Consider the following 21,733-nt stretch of genomic DNA (forward strand, 5'->3'; position numbering starts at 1 on the left):
CTGAATCCAAAGAAGTTTTGATTTGTTAGTGTTCTTTCTCATTGGGTAGTCGCATTCGCCAACAACATATCCTTCGCCACGATTGACTGAAATTTTCTCTTATGTAGAATTCTGACGTAATAGCAATTTTTTTTCATGCGGGCCCATCTTCACCAAAAGGGCTTACGCTGAAATTGTTCATAAGATCAAATTCCCAACGAATCCTGATACTGGAGGTACTATTAGCGAAGTCGACTGACCAATCGGATGCGCACTCATGAACGTGAAGTCTTGTGTATTTGGTCCCGTCTGTGGTGAACTAAGTATGCGCAGACGGCGTTGAAAGTTTACGGAAGGCCAAATCTAAGAGAACGTTTCATTTGCGAGCACTATGTGGCTGCAGTCAGTGGGAAGAGGTGCAAGATTTGTTTCCATAGGACATCTCTACTCTGTGGCGTGCCTGGCAACATCAAATTTGATGTCACGGCCAAAAAAGGAATTGCGATCGCCTCACAGTTTAACTTTAGTCTTCTGTTAGAGCCCTTATCTTCAGCATATGATGACGTATGCAGGTTCACGTAGAGTATGATGGTGCACACATAATCTCCGTCCAGTGATGCGTGCCAATCCGTTGCGCCCGAGGGTATGGGGGAACCATCTTCTAAGTGCGTACCGCTAACGCGGCATGAGGACTAACACGGTACGTTCCTCATAGTTTGGTAGGCGGTGAAGGAATTACGCACTGCATGTGCGTCCTTCTTGGTGTATCTTTCATTGCCTTAAAAATAAGCGAAGTTAGTAACTCTCCAACGATTGGTCCTTTAACATTGAAAGCACAGAACAGTTTACTCGTGTCTTCACAATACGGAACGCACGGTCACTGTGTGTGGTCGTCGCAGTAGTATTTGCCAGACGGTTCGTTTTTTTTTGCGTGAAAAAATCAATAAACCTTATATGCGATATAGGCTGTCTGTGAAACAGTCGTCAATGTCGTCTCAGCGCAGGGATCGCGGGATTTTTCTGTGCGTGGTTCCAGGTGGGCACGTAAGTTAACGCGTGATATTTCTATTTCGCTGAGTTTGTGTTTTACTAATTGTCTTCCTGTCTTTATTTTTTACTTGGAACCGGCCTTCTGCAAGGTCTTGTTGCAATGGTCAGCATGTCCCAAGTTTAGTCAGGTCAATCTCTCCGCTGACTACCATTGATGCGAAGTCGGGAGTCCATACGGACAACAAAGTTCACATCGATGGTGCTGTGCCAGGTGCCGGGAGAAAGGGTTCCGAGCAACATTTAAGAGAACGAAGAAAAAAGGCTAAGAAGAAACGAACAATTTTATACAATATTTACATATAGTGGATGATAGCGTACATGTATGTGCAAAAGCGCATCTGACCGACTGGGCGGCTGGCAGCGACTCTCTCTCTAACAATGGGCCGGTTCTCCGTTAAATCCCTTCGGCGACTCCTCGTCGGCAGGAACCAGTTTGGCGACTTCTCGTCCGCAAGAACCAGGCAAGGCAGGCTGTGACGTCGCCCTCGTCGAATTCTTGATTCGTCGCGGAGATGGCTGGGTGCTTCTTGAAGTCCCCTGCCGTGTCGAATCCTTGAATGCCTTGCTGATATGCACGTGGTGCACGCAGTATGGCAGCTCCCCTTGCCTCATGGTAGCCACCAGGTGCGCGTAGTATGGCAGCTCCCGTCACCTCGATGAGTGGCACGCGGTATGGTACAACAATCGTTGAGGTTACAAAACGGCTCCAACTACCGCAGCACACAATGGTAGCGTCTTAGCATGTACGAGTCACACTGTTTTCGAGCGCCCTCCTCCTCCCGTCTGGATCCGCTTTTTGTGCGTGCGTCGTCATTGTTGATGGTTTCCACCAAGCCGGCGTCAGGAGACAGATGGCGTCAGGAGACCAATCTCGATGGCAGTGAGCTGCTTGCCCCTTTCGGTGCGCCGATGCTATCGCTGATCTGGTTCCCTTTTCGGATCGCGGATGGTATCGGTGAGCTGGCGCCCTTTTCGGTGCGCCCGGTCGAAAAGACACGCACATCACTGGGCACAAACAGGGAAAGTAGGGGGAATGCACGCTGAATCCGATCCCCAGCGTGATCATGCCACTTGGTGCGGCTGACAGGTGACAAGAAGCGTAGCGATCTACGGACCTTGACTCCGGCATGGACAGGCTAATTTGGGCTGCTGACAGGTGCGAAGAATCGTAGCGTGAAGTGTGACAACTGCATGTCGCCGGGGTGACATCCCCCCCCCCCTCTGAACGGCCGCCGGGCACAACTCTCTGGAGAAGGATAACGTGATTCTGCATATTCAGGTAGAATACATAAATTAATTAATAATAAAATGTTCGAGTATTACGTGCGAAAACTACGATGTGATAATGCGGCACGCTGCATTGGGGGACTCCAGTTTAATTTTCCCCACCTGGTGTTATTGATCATGCACCCATTGCTTGGTAAACAGACGTTTTTGCATTTCGCCCTGTCCATATTCCGCCGCCGCGCCTGGGATTTGATACCGCGACTTCGTCCTGTGAGATACGGACCTTTTTCCTGGCATCACTCGAGTTCCCCGACCACATCCAATCGCCGTCGGATTCCAATTAGAATTGTGACAGTGATATCACTGTCGGCTGTGACAGTGATATCACTGTAAAAGCCGCTTGTCCAATTCCGTCTCTTTCAACAACCATAGTCCCTTCGTCGCCTTCAGCTGCGATGTCTTCTGTCGGCGGCATGTGAAAATCGTTTCGAGGGACAATGGTCTAGTGTCAGGGTGCGCTAGAAGAGATGCCAGGGACTGTCGCTTAACATTATGTGCTTTTTCACTAAGCCGTAGGGGTGGTTCGGACCCCTTTAGGACAAAAGCGTCCACAACACCAACGGTCTTGTGTTCGCATGTGAAGTCCATATATTTCGCACTAAAACACCAATTTTTCGCCTAACGCTTTGAAACGGTTGCCGTTCCTTCGAGTAAAAAATACTGAGAAAGATCAGCCCTAAACAACACAAGAACACGGGTATTGCGTACACCATTCAACCACAGCAATTGAAATTGAATTGAAACCTGCCGCCAACTGGCGGAATCGCATCCACCGCGAGACAAAAAATCGAGTGCGTCATCGACATCCGGAATCGACGTGGCCAACAAAACTGTAGACTCGACAAGCGACGGCTGCATATTCCGTAAATGATCGACGTCACTCCTGCTTTGCTCACTGAAAGGTATGTCAAAGTTATCTCTGGAAGTGACCTGTAAGGTCACTGTGGGTAACGCCGGACGATTTCGGCGCGGCTATCGGAGGAAGACGACAATTTTATCGAACAAACTCGAAGGCCGCGCACGGCCCAGGCCCTCCTCTCCCGCAACCTCGACAGCGGAGGGCGCGCGTGCAGACAGTTTGAGAATAAAACCCCTTAAGCTTCGTAAAGTAGTGCCACGCTTTCAAGAATGCCGCCTCCTCCTCGCGCGCTGTGGCCGACGGCGCGTCGCTATTGGCCTAGTAGCGTCACGTGGGCCCTCGCGCCATGCATCAGCGCCATTTTTCCTCGAGAAGCGTCTACGGAGTGGCGAGGAGCGCATGTTGGGCGCCGTTGCTACGCTCGAGCAGTCTAGGCGGCGCCACGGTCGAGGAGGGAGCGTGAAACAGAAGAGAAACGAGAAGGAGTGAAGGCGGAGGAGGAGAGTGTTGCTATGCAAAAAAGGTGAGCCGTGCAGACAGCAGGACACAAGAGACGTGCTGCATGATGTTACAAGCGCTTAATGTTGTTATTAGTTTTCTATGTCCGATTCCGAAACCCCGGCTTATGGGAAGTAATGAAGTGTCAGCGTTAAGATCAATTGTTGTGCTGTGTCAGCTTTGGTATCTCAGTGCGAATGTTTTGTTTACTTTTACTGTTTTTGAAGTGTTATATAAATCGAGTTCTCCGTATGTCATCCGTGCGTCGTATGCAAGTCTGTCTGCGACACGTCCCACGCCAAATCAGTGTCTACCTCGATGAAGCTGTCGAAGTAAAGAAGAAACTTGAACTGTACTCGACTTATTTGTTCTTTGTACGCAGAGATTGCAACACTGTTAGCACGAACAAAAGGTGGAAGGCCTTTTTTATGTTCTACAGCGACGCTGTTTACCTCCAGCCCCCGTATGAATGAGTCACATGTGGGCTCTCGCAGGAGGGGGGAGGGGTTTATCTGAGCGGGCTATTTCCACGTAGCGAACAAAAATGCCTTGCGGCAAAGCCAACTATATCGCGATTTCGCTCTGCAGAAAACCGCTGCAACTACTGTTTTATCCGAACCATCGACAAAAATTTTTGCAATTGGCCACGAAGACGACTATCATTACGCCAAGTTTCATTTACTTTTCACAATTAGGTAGTTCAAACTGAAGTTGTAAATGTTATGGAATTGACCAGCGCTTTCTATACATGGGTTTCTACGGGAGTGAAACAGGCAGCCCCACGTCTGTCAGCTAGGGTAAAACTGTAGTCTTTCCAAGTTTCATTTAGCTAACAAAGAAATACGCTCAATCACAAATTACAAACAAACGTGTTTTGTTTCTCGCGCTCATTTGGCTTTGCTATCCAACCACGTTCACACCATGAATTTGGGGTGAATTAGGGAGCAGAACAGCTTCGCTGACGTTCCACCTTCACAGAGTGGATTGACCCCCTTTGTACCCGGATTACGCTTTTGACGCTTCACACTTTGGTTGTCTTAGCTTCCTGGTGTAGTATTTCAGGAAACCGTGAAAAACAGTATACAGATATCTCATTCATAATAACTGACTTCCCAAAGAGGATGAATGGACATGCAATTAACCCGGCATGGGACCTTCAACGTCCGCTTCTAATCTCATGATGTGGAGCCGGCGCCTTAGCGACACAGGCTCCACATCAGTCACTGTAACCACGACCTCTGCACGCGTAGCGAATTGTTGGTGAGCCAGCCCCTGACATTAAAGCACAGCAGGGGTGACGTTACCAACCAGGGGTGACATTACCAGCCAGCTTGGAAATATGCTTCTCTATGACGCGTCAGTGGACAAGGTATTTGTAAGAATGTCGCGTTGCTTGTGAGATTAACATGTTTTCTTCCAAATACTTCAAGTAACAGGGATAAGGACTCTCGCTTGGCGTTTGTGCAAGGTGGGTTTTCTTACTGGAAGAAAGCTGTTAAAGATTTAAAAGTCATGAGACCTCGAAAGTGCACCGTGCTGCCACGAGCGGAACCGCAGCTGTGAAAACGATGGTGAATGTAGCAACTGATTGTGTAAATGAAAATCAAAAAGAAATGGAAGACGCAAGGAAATCGCTTATAGTGACATTAGGACTTAGGAAGAAAGGATTCTGCCAATTTCGGAACAAGACACACGCAGAGGCGCGCGAATTGGAGCTGAATGTTCAAGAGAAAGAAGCTCCTGCGCCAAGGCAAGGGAAGACTTCAGGATTTTATGAAGACAGTTCTACACCACCCGTATTTTTTTCGGCCGAGGACATCTACAGCCAGTGATTCTATGAGTTATTAAACACAGTAGATTCCTGAATGAAGAAGAGATATATGTCTTATGTGCAGATGTGGCTGCACATGACACAGGTTGAACAGCTTTTGACTGGGGAGGTTGTCAGCGCGTACATGTTGAAGTTCTACGGGCAAGATATTGAGCCCGAACGGCTCAACGTTCACAATAGTATGCTCGCAGATAGAGCGAGGCAGCGCAAAACACTCTAGAAAAACGTTTCATGATGTTGCAGGGATGCTTTCGGGCGATGACTGTGAGCAGGTGCGAGATCTTTTGCCCGAGATGGCTGAGCTTGTGAAGACTGATTTTATTGTTCTACTCATGCACATCTGAGAGATCGTTTTCATGCCTCCGTCGCGTCAAAACGTACCTGAGGTCAAAAATGGGGACAAGCGCCGTTAAATTACGTTGCAGTTCTTGATTGGCACTAAGAGCACGCCCACAAAATAAATCTCAGTGACATCGCGGACAAGTTTATTCAGAGTTCAACTGTGCGTAGGATACATTCTTGATTGTGCAGTGACCTTTCGGCAAAGAGACAGTGAACCCCGCAGTATAATGCGCTAGCTTTATTCAAGCTGTCACACGCCCTGGCGTTAATATATCCCCTCCCATAAAGTCTCCAGTATGCCGCTTTGTTATTACAACGTCTAACTTAGCGTACTGTACTTGTCTATTTGTCTTGCATCGAATTTCGTAGTTCGTTTAAATTTTTGAAAGGCGAACAGTTCATGATCTGTCTTTAGATTTTATATTGTTAGTTTAATGTGGAAAAGTTTGTACTGCCCAGTGTTTCTTAGACACGAATAAGTTGAAATATCTTATTAATTTTTGAATTGTTGGCTTATTGTGGGAAGGTTTGTATTGTCCAGTGTTTCTTAAAAACGAAGGGTTTGTAATCAGTTTGTAATTTTCCAATTCTTAGCTTGTTGAGGAAATGCGCGTGTTGTCCGTTGTTTTCTCTCACTTTGACTAAGGGCGTTATGAAACTCTACCAAGAGTTTACGTGTTCTTGAGGTTCTTCTTCATTTATTTATTTAGTGTCAAAAACCATGCGGTCATTCTTTTTAGCATATTCGCTCGACTTTACAAAGAAATAAAACTCACGTTTTATTTGCGTATATCTGCCGCTTGTGTATATCTCTTGCCAAGGAGCATACGCGTGGTGAGGGGAACGAATGACAAAAGAGAGGGTCCGAATTGGCCCCAGTTTCGTCCCTCCCCCGCCCCCCCTCCTGGCAGACTGAAAACTCGGTGACTATGCTTCTCCCCTCTCGATTCGCTAGTGGCCTAGCATCAGAATTGGCTGGCATTTGCTCTTCCAGGCAATTGTAACGCAGTAAGTTCTTGCGAGTGTGGGCCTATATTCAGAACCGGCTCTTACGATAGAATTGCTCGTAAGGCCATCAACCCGCCAATCCTAATGCTCCACACTGCATCAGCGAAGGGTGCAATACAATAGTTAACAGGACTTGGGAACAAAAAGCTTTGTGAATTGGGCCCCGGATTCGCACAATAAGTCTCCGTCGGTGCCTCTTCATAACTAGTTTTCCACACTGGCTTTAAACAAAGCATTGATAGCATTGTTAAAGTGTCCTAGGCCTCTGCTCTATGCTGGTGCTGCTTACAATATGTACGCATGCGATCGCTTCCGACAACATTCCTTTATACTACATTTGCTTGGTGGCATCCGCTAATGAACCTTTGTCGTAACCTTTACTACTCCGATACTTCTCACAATATCCGACATAAAATGCAGCTCTTCGGCACCGCTGACATCGTTATAAAGTAAATACGCTTGCATCAAAATTATGTATCGAGACTGTTAGTGCTTTACTTTTACAAGTGCTGAACAAACAATTCAGATCCTCTACGGATGCATCTGAGGCAATAAGCACTTTGATAGTTTAGTGGCAAAAGTGCGTATGGACGTACAGAGACTCCATCAGCAGAAAAACCCGTAAGGACTACTGAAACTTCATGTGACATTAAGAAACCATTAACTCAACCTATCCCGACAGCAACTACACAGAATACGAACATAACGTTGTAGTAAAGACTATGCTTAGCAACTGTCTATTGAAATGTTGAAATGCCGTGGAAAAAAGGTAAGTAGCAAGACTTTATAAGAAAGGGACTGTAATATCATTTAGTTGCTTACATCCATCCTGCTTGGATTCATTTTGTCAGCTTGGACATGCCATTAAATTTACTGAGCGTAATAAAAATATAATGCAAGAAATGGTGGTTGCCTTCAGGTAGAACTAAATTAATTCCTTATATATTTATGACATGACAAATTGCAAAGTTTCATTACACATTTAACACCACCTACTCAGTACTTGTGATTATCCTTGCTGGTGTTCACTTCCTCCTTACAGAGAACACGTCTGGGGGATTGATTTTGCAGGTTAGGAGCACCCCATGACCAGTATCCTCCTCAGTACGACGGAATTTGTGGATGGAACCTGGGGTACATCATGAGCTATGTGGACGTAGGCGAAACAAAGAACAAGTTTTCACCTTGCAGCAAGAGGTACATAACACAGTCATTGAGGTACAGTTTCGTTTACTATTATTAATATTAATCTGTGGTGACTCAAAGAAGGCACGTGTTGTGCGTGAGGGAGGGGTAGGTATTAGGGGCGAGCTCCACCACTGGAAAAGCTGGCGCAATCGTCGGCGTGACGTAGCATGAGGAATCACGTGGACAGAGCGGCCGCGTCGGCTGCTTCGGAATCGCCGAAGCGCGCTGAAAACGAAAGTTTAAAGTACGACCTGCGCCGCGGTTCTGATTAAGTGGTGAGGCTTTACCGCCTTGGGTGTGTGCTTGACAACATTTGAAAGTACTATAATAGGCAGTGGCTGCCTTTGGAGGCGTGCTGCATGGTAGGCTACTGCTCGGTGCCGCAGTGCCGGACGTACGCAACGGAGCCCGGTTTCAGCCTTACAAACACGTAGCTGAAGTGCAAGGAGCTTAGCTTGGCTGGTGAAACTTAGAACCGGCAGACAGCCATCGGCTATAACTCGGGTATGCAGGAAGCACAGACGCGAGGAAGATTTCTCCTACGGCGCCGGGACAGCGCGATGTTCGGTGAGTAGCAGAAAACACGCACTGAGACGCTCGCCCGCGCCCGCTGCCCGGCTAATGTCCTGACAGTTTCGCTTATGAATTTGTTGAGGCTAAATACTGCCAAGTTCACTGGACCGGAAAGCGAGCGGTAAGACGCACACTCAAAAAAGGCATGGCATATGGTCACGTTTCTGTTATGAATGCACTGGGTTACGAAAAAGAAGCACAGGGAAATCGCACGCTCAGAAGAGCGATAAACATACAGTGCGACGCAACTTGAGAAATATTATTGAACTGTCCAAGAATTTAGAACATGAAAAAAAAAAAAGACTGATTCCTCACGATGGCACATCACAATCGCCGTAGGCATCGAAGTCTTTATAAAGAAATTATTTTTCAACAGTTCTGGTAGCGTCCACGCAACAATGGTTCATAATGTGTTGTCAAATGCCCATTTGTTGCGGCCTACAGCTCACGGCACGGAGCAGAAACGCGCTCACAGCGAAAGCAAAAACTTCTGCTCGCATATGCATGCAGGTGCGCAGTGGGTCGCTGCGAACCCGTGCGATCGCTGCATTAAGGCTTCATTCTGCTATGCCCCATTTGGTTATACAGACATCCCATTATAAGAACATATTTCACATACTTTACTCTCACGCAAGAAGCCGGTTCGGAAGACTCCATCGCGGCGACCGCGTGCCGTGACGTTCAGTGTATATATTCGGTAAAGAGATAGCGTCTGTAAACGATTCTGTGCTTTCAGTTTGCCCAAGAATATTATATTGACAGTCGAAAACTTCCCTCGTTTTGAGGGTACCTACATAAATGTCCAGGAAGGCTGCCGCGTCGTGTTTTTATTGAGCGCCGTAAGCGAAACATATGAGGAGCGTGCCGCGTGATCCTTCATACTACGCAAGGGAGGCGCTTCTGACAGATGGCGACTCCGCAACTCCTCGCCCCAAGTAACGGTTGTGCTAATAAAAAAGAAACGTCATGGCGGTATGGAAGTGCTTGTGGTTAGAGTAAATGACGAAGTCCGCAGAAACATCGTTTTAGTCCTTGGCTGTATGTACAAAAGCGACGAGTTTACGTGGGCTGTTGTTCAATCATATGGTGGCAACATTCACCTCTGGTGGCTTCTACGGCTTGAGGTCCAGTGGGATATTTCCATAATGGAAATTCAAAACGGCTGGGTACTCCTATGTCGTACTCCTATGCTGAACAGGCAGACATTTTCCGGTGAATATGTTTCACTGCCATTGCACGCGAAGGAAGAGAAAATAAATGTAACAGCTTGTGGACGTGTTCGAACATGTGACCTACAAAGGTTAGGGTCAGAATTGCAATTATCTTTTTAAAAAATTGCTTCTTATATTTTCCTTCAAAAATTACAGTTGAGCATGTTATTTTAAAATGCAAAAAAAGGTCAAGCCGGCCCTCCATCAGAAGACTGCAAAAGATTCGAATTGAGGCAGGGTATCTAATTTTTTCCATTAATCTCAGTTGATGGGGGCCAAAACTACACGTTTTTTCAAGATGGTGGCGAGTGCTAGCGTTCATTAGCCTTGACTGAGACGAAACCAGCTCATTCCCTAATGTTACCTAGTGCTCAGCCGAATGCAGGCACCGTTGCGAGGATGGCCACTTATATAGCGGCGCCAGGCATATGAATATTCATATACTTGCCATGGTATCCGAGATCCGCTTTCATAGAATCACACGGGTGTCCTATTGTTTGAAGGCGATACTAAACCAATAAGGGCAGTGTACGATGCCCATTAGGAGACGCCATCTTGTTTAGTACTCAGCGAAGACGCGGGAGCAGGCACTAAGTTAAAACCATTTGTTATCACTATTCAGCTAACGCAGTATTTCACTTTCCGAATTTCGCTCGGCGCAGGCATACACAGAAACGAGTAAATAATATAGCAAATATTGTCCCACTTGTTTAAATAAATGTGAATGGAAACGTTCACAGGAAGACATGTGCATACGTTTGCAAGCACTTCGAAGCCTCTTCGTGACAATTTTGTCACTTCGATATTGAAATAAAAAAGTCGCAGTATCGCCCCAAGACGCGAAGCACTGATTGCGATAGCAGATTAGTAGACAGCTATACGAAGTAATAGTAGTAATTTTATCTGCCGCATAAACTTGTAAACATTCGCTTACTAACTTAATTGCCAAGCACGGTGTCACGCGCGACCAGGTAAGCATCAACACATCGCGCTGGATGAGCGCGCAAACTCGCTGTCAGAACGATGGAGTGATGAATCGCGGCAGCAGCAGCGATTGAGTTCACCTTCGCGCATCCCTCGCTTCAACGCGAACGAACCGTCGAAAACACAGTGCGTACGGAGCTTACAGGCACTGCGTGCACTTTGTAAACATCGCATACCGCTTTGAATATAAGGCCAGCGTGGGCGCGAACTTAGGGCACGTCGCAGGTCGCTTTCAATATACGGCGCCCGCGCGGCCGCGACGTATCAGCAGCCGCCGAAGAAGAATGGGCCCCTCCTTCTCCGTACCGCCGCGCCCCGCGCATGACAGCAAAAGGTGCGCTTCCGCCTAGCCTTCCTCACTCGCGCGCGCGATATTCAGCTGCGTTCGCCGCCTCACCCTCGCACGCTTTCCCTCGCACATGCAGCGTACGGCTCGCAGTAACGATTTTATCGCCTTTAGACTTTTTATGAAACCTCACGGCGTCGCCAACTGCGACGGCAGAAGTGCGCCTGGATTGTCCATATATTTGCTATCGCGATAAAAGCACATAATATGGAGATGAGGTGCCGTAGGAAAGTATTGTTACGCGAAGGACGAGCCAGTAAGCCGTCCAACTATTTAGAGGTTATATTTACAACAGCGGTTGCAGCGCTGACTGGTTAGATTCACAGCGCGAGCCCAGTTCGTTCTTGCTCCTCTTTTCTCGAGTGATGACACCCACGCGCCTCGTTCTAACAATCAAATACCACACGCGTGTAGCAATATGTTTGTTCGTGTTTGTTGGCTCTTAAATTTCAACCACAAAAAGCCTTCACTATTTTGCGCGAAGATATAACTGGCGGCATCCTAAGTTACTGCTAATTTTATCGGCCCGTAAATTCGAGCGGGTTTTGAAAAGTAAAGTCACAAGTTCGCTGTCTAGCTTTCGCCGCAATGCACGGAGCTATTGGCATGAAACTTGCATAACTTCTAAGCAACAAATGAAAAGGTGCAATCACGGAACAAAATCCATAAAGCTAAGGTCACGCAATATGCTACGTTTCAAGTGTACATGACTGCCGCTTAAAAAACTGTTTTGAGCGGCTTGTCGTGGCCACAGTACAAAGGATGACACCCTGCTGCTTTCTATGGTCTATAGAGCTTCTCACTAGCAAAATTAACATTGAAACAAGCATTATAGCAACAAGAAATAAATAGACGTGACATCATATGTAGCTCTTTATGTACCTTTCAAATTCAGCATTCAATGCAGCCACCTGCGTCTAAAACGCTGCTCGAACTGGTTAAACTTCAACTTTCGAATAAAATAGTTCGATACTACGACTGACACTGCAGCACTTTAAAATATTTCATAGACATAATTTTGCGACTCTGACACAAATAAGAAATGTACCTTTCGTCCTTTCTTATTTACAAGAACTTTTTACAGCGGAGCCGGTACACACTAGGTTCTGGCGGTTTTGCGCGCATAGCCAAAACTATGGCGGCCACTCCAGAGCACAGAGCTAAACCATAAAGCAAAGGCGTATCGCCGGGTGTACGTCAGCTGCGTTTAATCGCGGGAAATGTCAAAACGTGTTGTGATAAAAAATCGTTATGAATAAAGTGAAAGACGAATAGACGCTGTGTATTATGGAGTGCAGTTTGACGTGATGGGTTCTATAATCAAACGGCGCGAATCGTGTGTCCTTTCCCAGTTCCCTTCCACCCGCGCAATGGGTAAGCCGCTTGCGGTGGGGACTGCGGAAGAACGGCACGCCGTCGTGAACGGAAGAACACCGTCGTGAACGGAAGCGGGAATGTGCGCGGCGTCGGCGGGGGGGCCCGTAATGCGGACGAAGATCGCGCCGCAAACGCCAACCGTATGCAATTTTGGTTGGATCACCGCTACAGACTCCACGCCCATCGTAATTGTGGGTGACTTCAGCATAGGCGTGTTTCGGTCCTTCGTTCAGGGTAAACAGGGCGAAGGCGGGAGATGGAAGTTCAAGATGATGTGCGAAACGACAACAAGGTGAAAGCGGGAGCCAACGTTTGGACAAGTGGACTTGTCTTTTTCAAGCCAATTTTTTTCAAGGCTTTGAAAAAGACAAGTCCACTTGTCGAAACGTTTGCTCCCGCTTTCACCTTGTTCTCGTTATGCACATCGATCAGTCGTTGCGTTTCTCTTGGAAAGGTTCGGAATTCAATGTTACACAAACATCAGTGTCCTTACTACACGTTATCGGTCGTGTATAGACCTCAAATTGGCCATGAACTTTTCCAGCGTCGCCACAGAGCCACTGGCCATATATCATAGGGATCATAAAGCAATTGTCACCTTGGTGACCAAATAATAGGTCCAAAAAGGCAAACAAAAGAAGCTTAATTAAAAACAAAAAAACATTGAGTATGCAATTTTATAGAACAACAAAAAATTTTGAACGAACGAAATTCATTGTAGTATGCGTCTTTTAACAGAAAATATGTATTATCAACATTTATCACCATATATACAGCTCCGCTGGTCATCCCCCTTCACAGAGTTGAATGCTCTGAATATTCTATAGTGTTCTCCATGAGTGGGAAGAGCAAGATGGTATGGCTCCTACTTGCGCTTATATTTCAATTTGTTTGACATAGATCGCGAGGACCACAATTTCCCATAATTTTCCAGACAACAACAACAAAAAACGCCTTTTTCTAATGGCGTTATTGCTGCAAGAAAAATGTATTGGTCCATATACTACAGGCTCACACTTTACCGCCAGTGTCTGCTACATCATCTCGCTCTTCACGCAGATGCTGCGTCATGGCAAGAGCAGACAGCTCAGCGAGGGTCGCCGCTCGCAAGAGTAGATGCTGCGTCATTGCAAAGCCGGCAGCAGCAATCGTCGTAACACTCAAAAAAAGTGTCTAAAAGGGACATTTGAAGTTATAGCAGTTCGCTTTCACTTTCTGCACCAGAAGAGATGATCAAGCTTCGAGCTTTCACTTTGCAGAACTATATGTTTTCTTTGCAGAACTATAGATAGATAGATAGATAGATAGATAGATAGATAGATAGATAGATAGATAGATAGATAGATAGATAGATAGATAGATAGATAGATAGATAGATAGATAGATAGATAGATAGATAGATAGATAGATAGATAGATAGATAGATAGATAGATAGATAGATAGATAGATAGATAGATAGATAGATAGATAGATAGATAGATAGATAGATAGATAGATAGATAGATAGATAGATAGATAGATCTGTGTGTGTTTCCTGTGCAGCCGCCCAAAATAATGCTCAGCCACCCAATAATGCTACTCCACAATTGCTTGGGTGTGCGAAGTGATGCACATCGAAGACGCAGTAGATGGTATTGCTGGTTTAGGCTCATCGCATCGCAACAAATCGGTAAATGGAGGCCTTCCTCAAAGACAGTGCTCAGTTTGAGTTCAAACGAATGTGCTGTTTCACTGATTGTTCTAGCGCGTTTTCTTGCGCATGTTACACAGAAAAAGGGCCTTTGTCACAGCACTCACAGAATATTTTTTGTAATTCTGAAATTTGATAGCAGTGCGAAAACCAAGATCTACTTATGATGCATGCCATAGTAGAGAACATCGGATTAATTTTGACCACCTGAGGTTCATTAACGTGCTCTAAATTTAATTAACTCCACGAGCGCTTTTCAATTTGGCCCCCATGGAAACGAGCACGCCGCAACCGCAACTCAACCTGTTACTTTGAACTCAGCAACGCAACGCCGTAGGTACTCGGCTTCCGCATGGGTGTTGAAAAGAAAATGACCATGAACAGCGGGTGTAAGAGCCGGAAATACTGCCTGTGTTGAATCATAATCTGTAGATGGTGACACACTATAACTATAAGACGCAGTTGCACGACGGGCCAGGGCTTATCAGCAGTAACCAAAGAGCATGACCCATAACCTATTGAAATATTTTTGAAATCTGTCACTTAAAGTCGTAAACTGTTGTAAAACAAAGACATCGCTTTTAAATATAAGCAAACGTATGGAGGCGGGACATTTTGGATTGTTGCCGCTCCCCTACCCCGCTGCCCACAGCGGCATTTAGCACCACGAAGGTAAGACATCTAAATTTGATATGCCCGCGATCAAATAAATTGTCGCACAAACGAACGATCCAGCGACAAGTTATATTAGAGCGTATCTCTTAGGAGCCCGCTTCTGCGTTTCACGTCAGAGTCGTTCCCCGGCGTAAACGAGTGAACGAGCACATGGAAGGATGAAAGAGCGAACTCTGAGCGCAGCGGTGATGAAAGACGGCTATAGCTAAGAGAGCGCTTGGAGGAAAGCGGAGTAGCAGGGTACGGCGAAAGTGTGAGAAGAAAAGCCTAGTACTGCGCCAGACGGGCTCTGCGGCGACGATGGCTACGAGATGGCGTCAGAGTACCGCGCATCGTCTGTTCACCTATGAAGCCACTGATACTATATGTGCAAACCAAGCGCTGCATGAGCAGAGGTCTGTCTGCGGTGGCTGCCGCGAATCGCGTCCTCGCATCACCGATGCGCTGCCTCTCGCGATCTCCCGGTTAGCCAGGCAGTCGCGCCACACTTCGCTTCGTTTGCTACGCGCCGCGCGAGACAAATTGTTCGCGTCCACCAATATATCACGAAACGAAAACGCGTATAGAGCTGCGCTTAAAGTTCTCGTTAGGCAGCATCGTAATCGTCGGAGATTGTTTTTTTTTTGCCGCAAATTTTATTTCTATTGTCCTTAATGCTTGTAGATTTGAGTTGCTATCAAATTTAATTTCGCGTATGCTTTCCTTGGCCTCATTGTGCATTGCCTTAACAGCGTTCCGAATGAGAAAAATTCAGTCCTTTTGTTCGCCTTCTGCTTCTTCAAACAGTGACACAGATTGTTGCGATTGCCCTATGGGACAATTTTCTCAACGAAATGGCAAGACATACCAGACTTTTCGCAACGCCTCCGCAGTTTCGAGCTCAATGAGCTAATCAGCCCCAATGTGACGAACCCCTTCGCGCTGTTTACCAACACGGACATATGAGTGCGAATCTGAAAGGTTTTGCCCCTATTATTAGCTAAAACGGTTGTAATTGGGAAGTTAACATCACCCAGCGGTGGGCCTTTTTTATACCGGCCCGGCCTTATGTGCCCGTAACTTCGCGGCACGGCGCTGCTGTCAGTTTTTGAAGATGGCAGTTGTGCTTCACACGTCTACGGCGTGCGAACAACAAAGAGTGATTCGTTTTCTACGGAGCAATGGACGAAAGCCAATCGAAGTCCACGGGAACCTCGCCCCTATTGATTTCCACCTTTTCGGTCCGGTTAAGATGTTCCTGGCAGCACAGCGATTCACGTGCATCAATGAAGCCAAAACAGCAATTCAACGGCGGCTCTATAGTCAACCGGACAAGTTGTACCGCAGGGCCATCTCAGATTTAGTGCTGCAACGACTATGATAAAAAATCGTGTAAGATACGTAGAAGAGCACGTTTATTGGCAATTACCTGCATTTGCCTTATTTTGGGTGATAAAAATAGAGGCGAATAATTTCCGATTCACCCTCGTACAACCTAACCAATGTTTGTATCAGCAATTTGTCTTCGCTTGAATGTCAACGTGTACCCCTCAGTAACTACTGTCACTCTGCGATCAATTCAAGCTTCAAAATTATTCCATCAAGCTGCCGCGCCGGTTATCAGTAACACAGTGAATCTGGTAGTTAGGCGCTCCAGGTGCTTGAATCAAGAACCTCTCGAGAAACACACAACGCGACAGCGCAACACAGCAAGGATGGCGATGGCGAAATATCTTCTTATGGGGACTTCGGCTTGAACGGGCGCATACTGTCTGCGTACGCTTCAGGGAATCACTCCACAAAGCTTTTTGGCCGTAAGTGCTCTTTGTCATTTCCTCGGATACTTCCCTAATATAATATCCAGCATCAGGATTGGCTGGAATTTTAATTCAATTCAATTAAGTCTTTATTTTTCTCGTGGACAGAGAAGGAGACAGGACGAAAAGCTCGTAAGCTTGACAGAGGTCCTGCCACTTTTATCAACTTTGTAGTACAGTACAGAGGCAGAGATTTTCAATTTTCCAAATAAACACTGAAACAAAATAACAAAACACTTCGTAAAAAGCAGCGCTATGCATTGCAGCACAAACATATGTATTAGAAAAACAAATAACAGGTCATGGGGAAACGAGAAAGAAATAGCAGGTATAACTTTACACTGAGTGCAATATTACGTAATCCTGCTAAAATCGCTTAATAGCATCACTTGGATGCTGAAAGGGGTCAAACAATTCTTTGTTTTATTTATTTATTAATACTGGAAGAGTATAAGAAAGAGACTGCTCAGTATAATATGGCCTAGGCGTTCGCACTAACCAAATTTGCTCTTAGGAACAGTTCTAGTACGATGTTTTTTTTCGAACACGGAGCGAGGTGCACAGGTGGTGTAGAGTGCGAGCATCGAGGAACCCTAAATAGAGACGGCGTCAATCTTGCACATCACGTGAGTGATTAATTCTCTTCTGCACGCTCCGCCTGATGAAGCTTGTAAACTTGCTCGTGCACTCCTACCTATGTGTGCTTGGGAGGCGCCTTCTCGGAAAATAACAGCGAAATCCACAAATTTGTATAGCCGCTTCTACATTCGCAAGTTGTTTCTTCTGCGGGAAATAAAGCAATTTCAATTGGTATTTTTTTTTTCAGTTTCGTCTGCGTTTGTGAAGTTGATTGCGATCAACGGTATCGCTATGAGCACGTAAAAGTATGATTGAGCAGAACATGTTGCGAGGCAAGGTTTCTAAAGTAATTTTTGAGCGAATTTGTTTGTTTAACCAATTTCCTAGTACATATCCAAATTTCTCACCACTGTAGTATTTTTTTCGCTCACCGCTGATAAAGACGCTGCTTGTTTATGTGCATAATTTATACCGGTGGCATACGCAAGGAATTGACCACAGACTACCTGGCTGCAAAACGGCTTCTCCTTACTGTAAGTGTCGCTAAAATAAAGGGATCATAAAAACAAGGGCCAATATAGCCCTAATTACGAGATTTATTTCTACCTCTGTTGACACATGAGCGCGCAGTTGATTCGCGAGTCCGATTGGGCTGCGCTTGCGAATGTGTTAATCTGGTTTCTCTTGCCGAAACAGTCACTTCACAATGAATACGTCCTCATTTCAGCATGAAACAGCAGCAGTGTACAGCAATGAGCTTTATACTCGACTACCTGAGGTTCCAACCCGGAGTACTGCCCGGATTATTGTTTAATGGCCAAGTGTTCTGCAAAGCGCTGCACCCGGAAGAACCGCATATCTACTTTCCCGTAAGTAGTGCTACACTGCACTTCCAGCTTTAATGGATACTGTGTAGAGCGTATGTTCGACGTGATGGTCACTGATTACAAGCTAAGGATTATCTTGTTCTGCGAGTGACGACCATTTTAAGCTTCCGTAGTAGTGTGAGCCTTTCTACGAAGGACATTTCATTCTAAACGCCTCAACTGTGAAACCGGATATTGTGTCGTTGATTACCATTCGTAATAGAAGGTTACATTGACACGTGTAGTTCTTTATTTCTATCGGGTGACCACATTTCACGGCCTAACAAATGTTATCGCGCCGCGCAGGGTGCGCCTGCATGTACTGGAAGTTTCTCGAAAGTTATCGATGGTATCCGCTGTCTGTTGTCAGCGAACCTTGAGTAATCTGATTTCATCGCGCGACACGAGTGGTGTAGAACTTTATGGAAGACACGCAGGCACCAGCGATTACTCTGGAACCTTCGATGACTGATGTATAAAAGCCGACACGCCTGACCCGCTGATCAGATTTCGACGATCGCCGACTGTGTTCGCCGCTATTGATGTGCTTTATCTGTAGACTGTTTTTGTGGGCACGCGTTCGCCCAATAATAGTTTAGTCTTTCACAGTATTGCTACTCTTTTCTTGACCGTTACTACACGACTCGAGTGGAAAGATTTCCAATAGCGCTTCGATTCGCACTTCAGACCCCGGAGTCGCCCAGCAAGTCACCATCGCCCTCGCCCTGCTAGACGGTTGTGGGTCCGAAATCTATAGTGATTCCAAAACGGCAGTTAGGGCTTTTCAGAAGGGTTACATAGCCAAGGAAGCTGTTCGTATTTTTAGCGGCTCGAGTCCACATGCTCTGACAGACCATTCAATTAACTGGTTTCCCGCTCACGTAGGATCGGTAGAGGGTGCTCCTCAATGAGTCTGCTCACGACACTGCGCGTGACCTCACCGACCGCGCTTCCTCTATAAGGAGCACTGACTCCCCTCCTCTCTACGGTCACAGGGACGCTCCCGCTACTCACACCGAGATTATTAAATATTTCTACATGTTCAGAAGGGTCTTTCCACCCCCTCACCCCAAGTTGAATAGGGCGCAAGCCGTTTCGCTTAGGCTTCTACAGACCAGCGCATATCCGTGTCTGTCCGCTCTCCACGAGGCTTACCCCGACGTGTATCGCGATGACGCCTGCCCGTCCTGCGGCCAGACCTCCACTCTACCTCACATGCTCTGGGAGTGCGAGTCGGCATACCCCAAGTTCATCAAGGAGGAGTGGGACTCGCTTCTACGTAGCGCCGCTCTAGAAAAGCGAACCCTGGCCGTCCGGCGTGACCGCCACCGGGCCGGTGCGCTAGACCTGCCGGTCCCGACGTGGGACTAGCCGGGTGCGCAACGAGTTCACGTGCTCGCCGGACCTTCACTAAAGTTTATTCAACCACTCACTCACTCACTACCACGTGACATCTGGTGGAGATGCTGGTGCGTTCATGTACCGAATGCCCCCGCAAAGCCGCGATACAAGCCAAAAACTCGAGGACAACATCAGCGTCGACGAGGACAAGCGAGGTAACCTCAGACTGCACGGACTGCCCCCAGAGCGTGGACTTTTCCCTGAGACGACCACGACGATTGTCGCAAAGTCAACCCCAATTGCAGCCCCAGTGATCCCAATCGTACTACAACAGCCCTCGGAGCCTCCGACGTTCCTCGGTTCAACATTCGAGGACCCGGAAAGGTGGCATGAGACGTATGAGAGGGCATTTAACAGCTGGAGCAGCGTGACAAACTGCAACATGTCTTTTTCGCATTGGAAGACGCTGCCAGGACGTGGTTCGAGAACCGAGAAACCACCTTAGCGACGTGGGACCTGTTCGAAGCGGCTTCCTGCAGACATTCACAAGCGTCCTACGCCGAGAACGAGCCCAAGCATTTCTAGAAATCCGAGCGCAGCTGCCTAATGAGACCACTGCGATCTTCACGGCCGAAATAAGCCGTCTATTCCGCCACGCCGACCCGGAAACGTCTGAAGAGAGGAAAGTCCGCCGACTCATGCGTGGTGTGGAAGAGGAACTTTTCAACGGAATGCTACAAAGCCCACCGAAGACCGTCGACCAGTTTCTCCGCGAGGCCACCACAATCGAGAAGACACTCGAAATGCGGCACCGGCAATTCAACCGCCGCACGAACTCTACAAACTACGCCGGAGTTCAATCACTGGCCCTCGACGGTCCGCGCGAGACTATCAGAGGGGTCGTATGGGAAGAGCTGCAGAAGTTGTACCGAAGGTACCACCCTCAAGTGGCTTCAGTGGCCGAAATTGCCAAAGAAGAGGCTCAGCGATCGCTTGGAGTTCCTGATGTGCAACCACAACTGCCGCAGTCCCAGCCGGAAGAGACGACCTATGCCGCCATCGCCCGCCGCCAAGGTCCCCCTCCGCGAACGTACCAAGGCCCTGTAACGCCGCAATTCTGTCGTCCAACCCCGCCACCGCCAGTACGCCCACCCACCCGTCGCCCAGCGCATCTACGCGAAGAAGACGGACCTTTGGCGCGCTCCCAACCCCCGCCAGTTCTGCTGCCAATGCGGAAAATCCAGCCATGTGTATCGATGATACCCATACCACGACTTCGGACTGCGAGCGTTCGCCATCAATGTACTGCGCCCTCAGCAAGGTGAACGCCCACGTGAAATCGCTGACTACGTGACCACTACCCAGTGGAGCCCTCAACGACCATCCCGTTTCCCAGCACACGCCGCTACCTGTCGCCGCAGCGTCGACCATACAATGGCCAAGCCCGTGGCCTGTCCGTCAGCCCACATCCGGAAGCCTAAAAGCAGCAACCGATGGAGGTGCGGTTGCTGTTTGTCGCACGACCATGATCCTCCGCCGGCGATGAAGACGCCGAAGACACTACCTAGACGACATAACGACACACCGCCATCCCGACGAAGCCTGGAAGCAAAGAATCCAGCGACCAAGGAGATGACGACGCGGCGTACCAACCAGACGTCAACGAGATACAGCCCTGATCCGAAGCCAAGACTTAACTGCAACGCAAAACAAAGAGCCACCGACCTCGATGTGTTGCTCGACGGCCACGCAGTCACCGCATTAGAAGACGCAGGAGCCGACTACTCCTACCCTTCGCCGGTAAGTTGAAGAAAGTTAAGACTATGTGGGAAGGCCCCCAAATTCAATCCGCTGGACGGCACTTAAGAACACCGACTGGAATCTGCACCGCAAGAATTACAGTTCATGACCGGATCTACCCTGCCACCTTCATTATCCTCCAACAGTGTTCTCGAGACGTCATTCTCGGTATGGAATTCCTTAGCCAACACGGCGCAATCATCGACTGATGTTGAGGTCGATAACGCTGTCGGAAGATCGAACGATACCACCGGAGAGCTGTCGTTATCGCCACGCCTTAAGAGTGCTCGAAGATCAAGTGAGTATCCCACCTCGCTCCAGCATCGTTACTACCGTCAGCACCAGAACACCTGCAGAAGTAGAAGGCGTCATCGAGGGTGACCAACGACTAATACTCGACCGTGAAATTTGTGTCGCAAGAGGGATAGCTCGACTGCACGAAGGAAAAAAGA

General features: G+C 47.5%; 1 protein-coding gene across 3 annotated transcripts in view; it reads left to right on the top strand.

Annotated features, from left to right (window-relative positions):
* Positions 1-21,733, top strand: part of LOC142558062 (venom metalloproteinase antarease-like TserMP_B) — a 154,160-nt gene that overhangs the window by 105,961 nt on the left and 26,466 nt on the right. For all 3 annotated transcript variants that reach the window (XM_075670224.1, XM_075670225.1, XM_075670226.1), the window contains 2 exons: positions 7,926-8,072; positions 18,002-18,143. In XM_075670224.1, the coding sequence (XP_075526339.1) occupies positions 7,926-8,072; positions 18,002-18,143 (289 nt within the window). The remainder of the gene's footprint in view (positions 1-7,925; positions 8,073-18,001; positions 18,144-21,733) is intronic.

The sequence above is a fragment of the Dermacentor variabilis genome, chromosome 9 (assembly GCF_050947875.1).
Source record: "Dermacentor variabilis isolate Ectoservices chromosome 9, ASM5094787v1, whole genome shotgun sequence".
Classification (NCBI taxonomy): domain Eukaryota; kingdom Metazoa; phylum Arthropoda; class Arachnida; order Ixodida; family Ixodidae; genus Dermacentor; species Dermacentor variabilis.